The sequence below is a fragment of the Panulirus ornatus genome, chromosome 43 (genome assembly GCF_036320965.1).
Source record: "Panulirus ornatus isolate Po-2019 chromosome 43, ASM3632096v1, whole genome shotgun sequence".
Classification (NCBI taxonomy): domain Eukaryota; kingdom Metazoa; phylum Arthropoda; class Malacostraca; order Decapoda; family Palinuridae; genus Panulirus; species Panulirus ornatus.
The window spans coordinates 11,520,757-11,533,808 of record NC_092266.1 but is presented as its reverse complement, the minus strand read 5'-3'; the positions used below and the strand labels follow the sequence as shown (position 1 = coordinate 11,533,808).

General features: G+C 46.7%; 1 protein-coding gene across 4 annotated transcripts in view; it reads right to left on the bottom strand.

Moving 5' to 3' along the window:
- The window catches only part of LOC139762316 (organic cation transporter protein-like), a 346,799-nt gene that overhangs the window by 185,059 nt on the left and 148,688 nt on the right, over window positions 1-13,052 (bottom strand). For all 4 annotated transcript variants that reach the window (XM_071686947.1, XM_071686949.1, XM_071686950.1 and 1 more), the window contains exon 3: window positions 11,160-11,251. In XM_071686947.1, coding sequence (XP_071543048.1) covers window positions 11,160-11,251 — 92 coding nt within the window. The remainder of the gene's footprint in view (window positions 1-11,159; window positions 11,252-13,052) is intronic.

The window sequence follows — 13,052 nt, the reverse complement described above, 5'->3', positions numbered from 1 at the left end:
AATAAAATAATTGTAAATAATGACATCCTACACGCAGGTTACTATATAACCTTATCATTAATGTCATCTTATTACCTTGTTTGTTGTCATGTGTCTTCATTCCACCGCTTCCTGCTAGGATCATCAAGGTCGGGACTTCATGCAATGTTTCCCTTCACACCATCCTCACCTCTCCACCAACCCCCACTACGGTGTTTCCATCTCTGGCAGCTTAATCATTACCAAGTACTGGGTATGATCATTCATCATTAGTATCTAATAAATGCCACTTTCATGTATGAACATCTATTCGTACTTGGGTCTAGGTAGCGCCGATACCACGATCAATATACCAATGGTGTTAAAGGAGGAATGGCACAGACTCACAGGTCTGAACTCAGAGAACGCCTCTGTTTACCCACGTTTGGCTTCGAACTCACGAGTTGACACCGCTACGGAGAGGAAGGAGTTGACATAGCAGTCATTAACTTGTTATCTGATCGAAAACAAAGTTAACACCACATATAGCGCCACGTTAAGGATACTGGTAACGACCTCGACATGTCAAGCATAAACTTCGGGGGGAATGAAAGCTTGGAAGTAGCTCGACATGAACGCCTCTGAGCGGCGAGTCGATACCGCCTGGGTTCACACCTCATGGAAGAGAGAATGCTGAGTGTCCCACTTGGAATTGCACGCGACTGTACGTGGTTATACCGTGATATATATATATATATATATATATATATATATATATATATATATATATATATATATATATATATATATATATATATATATATATATATATATATATATATATATATATATGCATATATATATATATATATATATATATATATATATATATATATATATATATATATATATATATATATATATATATATATATATATATATATATATATATGACAAAACTCCACGGAGATACTAGGAATCTCACTTCACTACAAAGGTGTGGAAAACATTTGTACCAAGTCATGCACGTTTGAACTTTCCCTCATACCGAAGTACTGTAGCTCACACGGTAACATGTGCCGCACCGCAGCTGCCTCACTCACCCTCCCTCCCCCTGCTTCATCGACCTACTGCAAATGCCACACAAGTTCCGTGTCTGCCGGAGGACGCTCACTACTCACGCTCTCTCTCTCTCTCTCTCTCTCTCTCTCTCTCTCTCTCTCTCTCTCTCTCTCCACCGTAAAGAGGTGCCTTCGCCCTTCTGCTCATACCTAGTCTTTACTGCAGCCTGAGTCAAGAGTTATTATCTCTAATGACAAAAGCTTCAGTCACGGACACAATGAGACACCCTAGTCGAGGCCAGGCCTTTGTGTGTGTGTGTGTGTGTGTGTGTGTGTGTGTGTGTGTGTGTGTGTGTGTGTGTGTGTGTGTGTGTGATAAAGAGAGAGAGAGAGAGAGAGAGAGAGAGAGAGAGAGAGAGAGAGAGAGAGAGAGAGAGAGAGGCGAATGTCCTACAACTCCTCTGCTTTCTCCTAGCTGCTCAGCCACATGTAAATAAGTAAGAGAGTGCGAATGGTAAATGAAACGTTCCATCCATAAACATCCTCTGGTGGTACACACGTCCATGGGATGATGCGTATTACCCTACACGAAATCTTAAGATGCCGGAAATGATACAGCAGACCAGGGAGGCTGCACGTCGCGGGTAACATGACTCAGTAGACGAACTGGCCCGGAGGGCCTCCTCTACCGCACCTCTGCTTACAGACGGTCCCCGTGAATTATACACACACACACACACACACACACACACACACACACACACACACACACACACACTTTGCTTTGTCGCTGTCTCCCGCGTTACCGAGGGAGCGCAAGGAAACAAACGAAAGAATGGCCCAAGCCACCCACATACATATGTATATACATACACGTCCACACACGCAAATATACATACCTGTACATCTCAACGTATACATATATATACACACACAGACATATACATATATACACATGTACATAATTCATACTGTCTGCCTTTATTCATTCCCAGCGCCACCTCGCCACACATGCAATAACAACCCCTTCCCCCTCAGGTGTGCGGGCTAGCGCTAGGAAGAGACAACAAAGGCCACACCATATATTCTCAATACCTTCCACAGAGCATCTCTATCAACTCTATCACATGCCTTCTTCAGATCCATAAATGCTACACAGAAATCCATTTGCTTTTATAAGCATTTCTCACATACATTCTTCAAAGCAAACACCTGATCCACACATCCTCTACCACTTCTGAAACCACACTGCTCTTCCCCAATCTGATGCTCTGTACATGCCTTCACCCTCTCAATCAATACCCTCCCATATAACTTTCCAGGAATACTCAACAAACTTATACCTCTGTAATTTGAGCACTCACTCTTATCCCCTTTGCCTTTGTACAATGGCACTATGCACGCATTCCGCCAATCCTCAGGTACCTCACCGTGAGTCATACATACATTAAATAACCGTACTAACCAGTCAACAATACAGCCATCCCATTTTTTAATAAATTCCACTGCAATACCATTCAAACCTGCTGCTTTGCCGGCTTTCATCTTTCATAAAGCTTTTACTACCTCTTCTCTGTTTACCAAATCATTTTCCCTAACCCTCTCGCTTTGCACACCACCTCGACCAAAGCACCCTATATCTGCCACTCTATCATCAAACACATTCAACAAACCTTCAAAATAATCACTCCATCTCCTTCTCACATCACCACTACTTGTTATCACCTCCCCATTTGCCCCCTTCACTGAAGTTCCTATTTGTTCCCTCGTCTTACTCACTTTATATACCTCCTTCCAAAACATCTTTTTCCTCTCCCTAAAATTCAATGATACTCTCTCACCCCAACTCTCATTGGTCCTCTTTTTCACCTCTTGCTCCTTTCTCTTGATCTCCTGCCTCTTTCTTTTATACATATCCCACTCAATTGCATAATTTCCCTGCAAAAATCATCCAAATGCCTCTCTCTTCTCTTTCACTAATAATCTTACTTCTTCATCCCACCACTCACTACCCTTTCTAATCTGTCCACCTCCCACGCTTCTCATGCCACAAGCATCTTTTGTGCAAGCCATCACTGCTTCCCGAAATACATCCCATTCCTCCCCCACTCCCCTTACCCTTACGTCCTTTGTTCTCACCTTTTTCCATTCTGTACTCAGTCTTTCCTGGTACTTCCTCACACAAGTCTCCTTCCCCAGCTCACTTACTCTCACCACTCTTTTCACCCCAACATTCTCTCTTCTTTTCTAAAAACCTCTACAAATCTTCACCTTCGCCTCCACAAGATAATGATCAGACATCCCGCTAGTTACACCTCTCAGCACATTAACATCCAAAAGTCTCTCTTTCACCCGCCTATCAATTAACACGTAATCCAATAACGCTCTCTGGCCATCTCTCCTACTTACATACGTATACTTATGTATATCTCTCTTTTTAAACCAGGTATTCACAATCACCAGTCTTTTTTCAGCACATAAATCTACAAGCTCTTCGCCATTTCCATTTACAACACTGGACACCCCATGTACACCAATTATTCCCTCAACTACCACATCACTCACCTTTGCATTCAAATCACCCATCACTATAACCCGGTCTCGTGCATCAAAATTACTAACACACTCACTCAGCTGCTCCCAAAACACTTGCCTCTCATGATCTTTCTTCCCATGCCCAGGTGCATATGCACCAATAATCACCCATCTCTCTCCATCCACTTTCACTTTTACCCATATCAATCTAGAGTTTACTTTCTTACACTCCATCACATACTCCAACCATTCCTGTTTCAGGAGTAGTGGTACTCCTTCCCTTGCTCTTGTCCTCTCACTAACCCCTTTACACCAATTCTTCCCTCAACTACCACATTAATCACCTTTGCATTCAAATCACCCACCACTATAACCCGGTCTCGTGCATCAAAACTACTAACACATTCACTCAGCTGCTCCCAAAACACTTGCCTCTCATGATCTTTCTTCCCATGCCCAGGTGCATATGCACCAATAATCACCCATCTCTCTCCATCCACTTTCACTTTTACCCATATCAATCTAGAGTTTACTTTCTTACACTCCATCACATACTCCAACCACTCTTGTTTCAGGAGTAGTGCTACTCCTTCCCTTGCTCTTGTCCTCTCACTAACCCCTGACTTTACTCCAAGACATTCCCAAACCACTCTTCCCCTTTACCCTTGAGCTTCGTTTCATTCAGAGCCAAAACATCCAGGTTCCTTTCCTCAAACATACTACCTACCTCTCCTTTTTTCTCATCTTGGTTACATCCACATACATTTAGACACCCCAATCTGAGCCTTCGAGGAGGATGAGCACTCCCCACGTGACTCCTTCTGTTTCCCCTTTTAGAAAGTTAAAATGCAATATATATACATATATATATATATATATATATATATATATATATATATATATATATATATATATATATATATATATATATATATATATATTGGAAAGGATCACAATTTTGCGCGTGATCAAGATATTCCTATGAGACCACGGGAAAAATGAAACACGATACGTTCCCAAGTGCAATTTCGTGTAATAATCATATCATCAGCGGAGATGCAAGAAAGAAATATAAGTCACTTGACACACAATGAAGGGACGTAGGTGGGACGCCATTTGATAAACAAAAACTACCCGAATGGATGTCGGGTGCGTTCAAGTCTGGCATCAAGCGTATCATAAACGTATTATGTGAACAAGATGAAGAACTGTTTACAAATTTTATCAGCAATACAGCTATCCAATTTGTATAGACCTTCACTAATATCAATGTTACAATTCTTTGTGTATTCAATAATAGAAGATTCAATGATATTTCTCGTGGTACAGGAGTTGGGCAGACTATAAGAACAGGACAAGAATCAAATGCCTTGTTTATCCATGTTAAAAATTATGATCATTGTTATTAACTCCTGTACCACGAGAACTATAATAGAATCTTCTATTATTAAATAGACAAAGAACAGTAACAATAATATTAGTGAAGGTCTATTCAAATTGGATGGCTTTATCGCTGATAAAATTTGCAAACAGTTTCCTTTCTTGTCCACATAATAAGTTTATGATACGCTTGATGCCAGACTAGAACGCACCCGCCCTCCATTCGGGTTCTTACTTGTTTACGAAATGGCGTCCCAACTAAGTCTCTTCGTTGTATATCAACTGACTGTTATATTTCTTTCTTGTTTATCCCCTGATGATGTGATTTTTACACGAAAGTGCACTTGGAAACTTATTGTATTTCATCTCGTGCACTCATATATATATATATATATATATATATATATATATATATATATATATATATATATATATATATATGAATGTAGGTTTGCGGCAGGGGTGTGTGATGTCTCCATGGCTGTTTAATTTGTTTATGGATGGGGTTGTTAGGGAGGTAAATGCAAGAGTTTTGGAAAGAGGGGCAAGTATGAAGTCTGTTGGGGATGAGAGAGCTTGGGAAGTGAGTCAGTTGTTGTTCGCTGATGACACAGCGCTGGTGGCTGATTCATGTGTGAAACTGCAGAAGCTGGTGACTGAGTTTGGTAAAGTGTGTGGAAGAAGAAAGTTAAGAGTAAATGTGAATAAGAGCAAGGTTATTAGGTACAGTAGGGTTGAGGGTCAAGTCAATTGGGAGGTGAGTTTGAATGGAGAAAAACTGGAGGAAGTGAAGTGTTTTAGATATCTGGGAGTGGATCTGGCAGCGGATGGAACCATGGAAGCGGAAGTGGATCATAGGGTGGGGGAGGGGGCGAAAATTCTGGGGGCCTTGAAGAATGTGTGGAAGTCGAGAACATTATCTCGGAAAGCAAAAATGGGTATGTTTGAAGGAATAGTGGTTCCAACAATGTTGTATGGTTGCGAGGCGTGGGCTATGGATACAGTTGTGCGCAGGAGGATGGATGTGCTGGAAATGAGATGTTTGAGGACAATGTGTGGTGTGAGTTGGTTTGATCGAGTGAGTAACGCAAGGGTAAGAGAGATGTGTGGAAATAAAAAGAGCGTGGTTGAGAGAGCAGAAGAGGGTGTTTTGAAGTGGTTTGGGCACATGGAGAGGATGAGTGAGGAAAGATTGACCAAGAGGATATATGTGTCGGAGGTGGAGGGAACAAGGAGAAGAGGGAGACCAAGTTGGAGGTGGAAGGATGGAGTGAAAAAGATTTTGTGTGATCGGGGCCTGAACATGCAGGAGGGTGAAAGGAGGGCAAGGAATAGAGTGAATTGGAGCGATGTGGTATACCGGGGCTGACGTGCTGTCAGTGGATTGAATCAAGGCATGTGAAGCGTCTGGGGTAAACCATGGAAAGCTGTGTAGGTATGTATATTTGCGTGTGTGGACGTATGTATATACATGTGTATGGGGGGGGGGGCCATTTCTTTCGTCTGTTTCCTTGCGCTACCTCGCAAACGCGGGAGAGCGACAAAGTATAAAAAAAAAATATATATATATATATATATATATATATATATATATATATATGTGTGTGTGTGTGTGTGTGTGTGTGTGTGTGCTTCTACCTGCTGGTAGACAGTCGCTGTCACACTAGTCAACGAGTACATGCTGGCAGAGAAACGCTGTCTCACAAACAGCAAGAGAATTCTGCTGAAGGCTCGCTGCCTTCAGCAGAATTCTCCACTCAGCGTCCGATAACAAGATCGCAGTTCTGGAGTCAGCGGGCGTGTGCTGCGCAAGAGATGCTCTCTTATATCAGCAAGGCGTGCGCTGGTAGAGGATCACTGCCTTGCATCTGACGGGCGTTCGCAGTTTTAAAGCGTCGTTGCTTTATATATGAGAGACGTGCAGGTAAAGGGGTCGTTGCATATCTGACGGCCATGCTCGGGTATAGGGAGTCGTTCCCTTATATCTGAGGGCCACTGACAGGTAAAGCTTTGGTCGCTGCCTTATATCTATAAGGCATGAGCAGGTAAAGGGTCTCTACCCTTGATCCGTTACAATAGCGGTCTCAATGTGCACCGCCGGTTACGTACGGGACGGTAGACGTTGGGAGTCGCTGGAAGTGACATATCACACGTACGCAGAGGCAAGGAAGGAATGGTAGGTAGCGGCTGTGATGTGCAGTCCTCGCCTGCACATCACAGCCGCTGGAAGACACAGGAGGTCTACTAGGGCTGGGATGTAAGCAACAACCAACATCATCATCATTATTCTTAGTGACAAAAAAAAAAAAGCAGTTTGAGTTACGAGGATTTGTGATACATTTCTCCGTCTTTCCAAAAGTCACCTACAAAAATTATGGATCAATATAAATATTTTAGTAAATGTTAGTGCTTATGGGCCTTATCATGGCGAGGCGATGCTCACACTAGGGGTAGAGAGGGGCACGTCTGAAGAGCATCTGGTGACGTCCACAGCTTGATGTCCCTTCAACCTGGGCCATCACCTCCTGCAGATGGTGGAGGAGGGAGGCGTGCATGACGTTACCATATGGAGGAGTGAGGCAGCGCCTGGAGGGTACCAGGTTGAACAAATCAGGGAGGTAGGGACAGAATAGGATAGACAGGGGGTAGTAATGAACAGGACAAAGACAGGGGGGCAAGATGTGATAAACTACTGTGTGGGGGATCGGGGAGTGAACAGGACGTAGAGAGAGGTATTATGAAACACTGAGATGGGGAATGGGGAGTGAAGGGCACAGAGTGGGATGAGTGAACAAAGCATAAAGGGAGGGAATGGAAAGCATGGAGGAACAGAGGGAACTGAGGACAGAGAGAGGGAGGTAGGGAGGGGCGAGCAGCATGAGGAGGGGGAGTGACTACAGCCAGCACAGAGGGTGAGGACACCAGGCTACAACGTGGTTTGAAAAGAGAAGCGGGGTTAGGGGGGGACCTGGAGCAGGAGCCGCAGTCGGTGGTGGAGGGAAGGTGGGGGCAAGGTAGCGCTGAACCAGCCGTTTCCAGTTAGAGAGCGAGGCGGGCGGGCAGGCGGGCGGCCAGGTGGGTGGGTGGCAGGGTGGATGGCGCATGTCGACCTGCTCTCTCTCGGTCAATAGCTGCAGTACGAGCGGCCGCTCCCTCTTCTCCAGCTGCCCTCCCCGACCTTGCTGCGACGACTGGCTCCTCCCAGGTCCTGCTCTCGCCCTCCCTCGACTTACTGCACCAAACTGGTGACGTCACATGGCACTCTCACCCTACACGGATGGCGTGACATGTTACACGGCACTCTCACCCTACACGGGAGCCGTGACATGTTACATGGTACTCTCACCCTACACGGGAGCCGTGACATGTTACATGGTACTCTCACCCTACACGGATGGCGTGACATGTTACACGGCACTCTCACCCTACACGGATGGCGTGACATGTTACACGGCACTCTCACCCTACACGGTACCAGTGACATGTTACATGGTACTCTCACCCTACACGGTACCAGTGACATGTTACATGGCACTCTCACCCTACACGGGTGGCGTGACATGTTACACGGCACTCTCACCCTACACGGGAGCCGTGACATGGTACATGGCACTCTCACCCTACACGGGAGCCGTGACATGTTACATGGTACTCTCACCCTACACGGGTGGCGTGACATGTTACACGGCACTCTCACCCTACACGGGTGGCGTGACATGTCGTGTAGGACCGTAACGACAGGTCTCCTGGGAGTGACCCATCACATGGGCAGCGACACACGTCGTCCACACCTCTGACGCTGCTCCTACAGTCTCGACTTCGTCCACGTCATCTGCCCGGGGCAGGTTAACTATCGGTCAGGCAGTTCTAATTCCCTCGTCTATCTATGGGGGTCGTAGTCGTCGTCAGCAAGGCATTAATCGCGAAGGACGACGCTGTAACCTGCAGGTGAACGACACCTGACGGCATCACAAGACACACCAGTGCGGCACACGGAGGCTCCAGGGCAACACCAAAATGGCTACCAATGCTGGGCTTAGCTCGTCTCGAGACAACTGCGCAGTTATTGCCCAAGGTATCCTAGGGAATAGACTGGTTTGCTGCGTGTTATCCCAGGGAACAGACAGCCTTACTGCGTTATATCCTCGAGAACCAACAGCCTTACTGCGTTATATCCTCGAGAACCAACAGCCTTATTACGTAATATCCTCGAGAACAGACAGCTTTACTGCGTAATATCCGCGAGAACAGACAGCCTTACTGCGCGTTATCCTCGAGAACAGCCGGCCTTACTGCGCGTTATCCTCGAGAACAGACAGCCTTACTGCGCGTTATCCTCGAGAACAGCCGGCCTTACTGCGCGTTATCCTCGAGAACAGACAGCCTTACTGCGCGTTACCCTCGAGAACAGCCGGCCTTACTGCGTGTTATCCTCGAGAACAGACAGCCTTACTGCGCGTTATCCTCGAGAACAGACAGCGTTACTGCGCGTTATCCTCGAGAACAGACAGCGTTACGGCGTGTTATCCTCGAGAACAGCCGGCCTTACTGCGCGTTATCCTCGAGAACAGACAGCCTTACTGCGCGTTATCCTCGAGAACAGCCGGCCTTACTGCGCGTTATCCTCGAGAACAGACAGCCTTACTGCGCGTTATCCTCGAGAACAGCCGGCCTTACTGCGCGTTATCCTCGAGAACAGACAGCCTTACTGCGCGTTATCCTCGAGAACAGACAGCCTTACTGCGTGTTATCCTCGAGAACAGACAGCCTTACTGCGCGTTATCCTCGAGAACAGCCGGCCTTACTGCGCGTTATCCTCGAGAACAGACAGCCTTACTGCGTGTTATCCTCGAGAACAGACAGCCTTACTGCGCGTTATCCTCGAGAACAGACAGCCTTACTGCGCGTTATCCTCGAGAACAGACATCGTTACTGCGCGTTATCCTCGAGAACAGACAGCCTTACTGCGCGTTATCCTCGAGAACAGACAGCCTTACGGCGTGTTATCCTCGAGAACAGACAGCCTTACAGCGTGTTATCCTCGAGAACAGACAGCCTTACTACGTGTTATCCTCGAGAACAGACAGCCTTACTGCGCGTTATCCTCGAGAACAGACAGCCTTACTGCGCGTTATCCTCGAGAACAGACAGCCTTACTGCGCGTTATCCTCGAGAACAGCCGGCCTTACTGCGCGTTATCCTCTAGAACAGCCGGCCTTACTGCGCGTTATCCTCGAGAACAGACATCGTTACTGCGCGTTATCCTCGGGCACGAGAGGGGCACGAGAGGGGAGGTCAACAGGACCACATGAAGCCATCGTCACCTGCCTCATAAGGTGGACAGGTTGCCAAAACCCGGTGGTGCCTGTCAAGCCAATGACTCGGCGCAGATTTAATGATCGAGAGGAACCAGTACTCTCCCTCACTCCCTCCCTCACATAACTCAACCCCTCCCTCTTTAACGTACGCGCCCCCCTTCCCATCCTCCCAGAAACAGACAGACAGACAGACACACACACACACACACACACACACAGACAAACAAACCAACAAACAAGAAGCACTCCTGCAAACAAAGAGAAAGGCCACCCCATACACAAAGACAGACACCCTCACACAAAGCAGGAGACCAGCGATTGTCTCACGCGCGGCCTCATTCACCATACCAACAGGAAATGGCCAAGACGCCTTTGTCGAAGTGTTTTATGTAACAGTCGATATCTGGCGTGCCCTGTGCGGCCAGACCTTGCCAGCTAGCGCACCTGCAGGGAACACCTATTACAGCGCTATAGCTTGTGTAGCGCAGCCTAACCTGCACACACCTGCAACGAACACCTGTGGATTCAATCAACACAACACGAGTGTCAGTGAAAAAGAAGCGAAAAAGAAGATTACTCAAGTCTGAGGGAGGGAGCTACTCACAGCAACACTCACCTGTCGTGAACGTATCTATATGAGCGACTCACCTGTGAGTCACTGACTCAGGACACTTAATTTGTGACAAGCTGACTGATGGCACTCACCTGTGTAAGACTGACTCGTGAGACTCACCTGTTGGAGAATGACTCATGACACTCACCTGTGACAGGCTGACTCACGACACTCACATGTGAGACTCATCCATGACTCAACAATGAAAGAGTGAAGAGGAAAGACACAAGTGAAAACGGGTGGAAGAGGAGGAAGGTTGGAGGAGTGTAAAGGGGATAACGAGGCAGTACTCACCTGTGAGGAACCCTTCTAATGAGGAAGTTGGAGTCGACGTAGACGGGAGCACTGATGAAGGCAGCCAGCCACGCCAAGAAGTACACGTAGAACTGCAGGAGAGACAGGCAGGAGGGGTTGTAAGGTATTAGCACAAACATGTCGATCGTGACAGAGATAAGAATAAAAAGAAATACATAATCAAATGTAACCCACATGGCGGGGTGAAGAAATCCACCAAAACTACAGAAAAAAGATATATCTAACTTTCTGAACAATGATTTTCCTATTATCTTTATCTTTTTTTTTATCTTAGCGTTATCAAGGTTTCTCCCGTTATCAGTGGCGCTACCCTATGTGCGCATGTGCTCACCGCTACCTAAGCAAGAGGACTGGGCTTGGGGTTTTGTCGCCCAGTGGTATGTTACCACAGTGGCCACTGGTTATGGCTGGCCGACGGTGCAGTAATCTGATATACCGTCTCCAAATGAAGCTAAAGTTTCAGTTCGTCACCAGAACTGGACTCGTCTGATCCCACTGTCCTCAGAGCATACTTCCCTGGTAAGTCAAAACGCTATCTGAGCCAGGAAGCCCTCGGCTTCTCTCTACTCCACGTCCACTGTGTTCACGGGGTTAGACCATGTCTGCTCCAGTGTGTTCACGGGGTAAGACCACGTCTTCTCCCGTGTGTTCACGGGGTAAGACCACGTCTGCTCCAGTGTGTTCACGGGGTAAGACCACGTCTGCTCCAGTGTGTTCACGGGGTCCACGTCCACTGTGTTCACGGGGTTAGACCATGTCTGCTCCAGTGTGTTCACGGGGTAAGACCACGTCTGCTCCAGTGTGTTCACGGGGTAAGACCACGTCTGCTCCAGTGTGTTCACGGGGTAAGACCACGTCTTCTCCAGTGTGTTCACGGGGTAAGACCACGTCTGCTCCAGTGTGTTCACGGGGTAAGACCACGTCTGCTCCAGTGTGTTCATGGGGTAAGACAGCACCTATGTTGTGTCTTGTGGTAGCTTCTGAAAGTCAGTTCCTGTCTACGACAAGACTTTGACATTAGCCAGAGCTTCCTTATATGTACTTACGACGAGGCTTCGCTAAAAGCCAGAACTTACTTATAAGTACTTACGACGAGACTTTACCATTAGTCAGAGCTTACTTATAAGTACTTACAAGACTCTGCCGTTTAGCCAGAGCTTATCTAAAGTACCTACGACGAGTTTGCCATTAACTACAGCTTACTTACAAGTATTTACGATGAGACTTCGTAAATGAAAAAAGGAAAAAAAAAGGGAGGGCTAACGCGTCGCGCTCAACGCAAGTAAAATCTAAGAGTTACGAAGAATGAGTCGTGTGAGCTACAATGTTGTTAAGTGCTGTGTGTAAGATGAAGATAGGTGCATGTTCGTGAATGCCAGCAGCCAAAGCGCCGGAGGGGCGAAACGAACAGACAGCTACATGGGGCAAAGGAGTGGAACTTAACAACCTCTGAGGCGCTGGCTCACTGCGCAGCCGTCGACGACGGCTAACCCCCCCCCATGATATGTGGGCGGGGTAGCATCGGCAATATACTTTCCTGGCTGCGTACGTGAGAGAGAGAGAGAGAGAGAGAGAGAGAGAGAGAGACTGCTGCTCTTACCTTGGTTGCTAAATATATGTGTAAATCCATACCACCTGCTCTCCCTCAGATCTGATCTTTCTGGCATGTCCAGCACGTACGCTCGTATCTTTCCTTCTTTCTCTTTAAAGTGTTTCCTTTTGAAGGTTATTTTCCTTACTATCACTACAGCTGACACAGACGATGTCGTTATCAGGTTTCAATGCGAGTGACAAGACGAATTGTAGTCAACACTTATCATGGTTTTCGTTACTAACATCTAGTTATCATCACCTGCTGCTGGAGGAATGGAT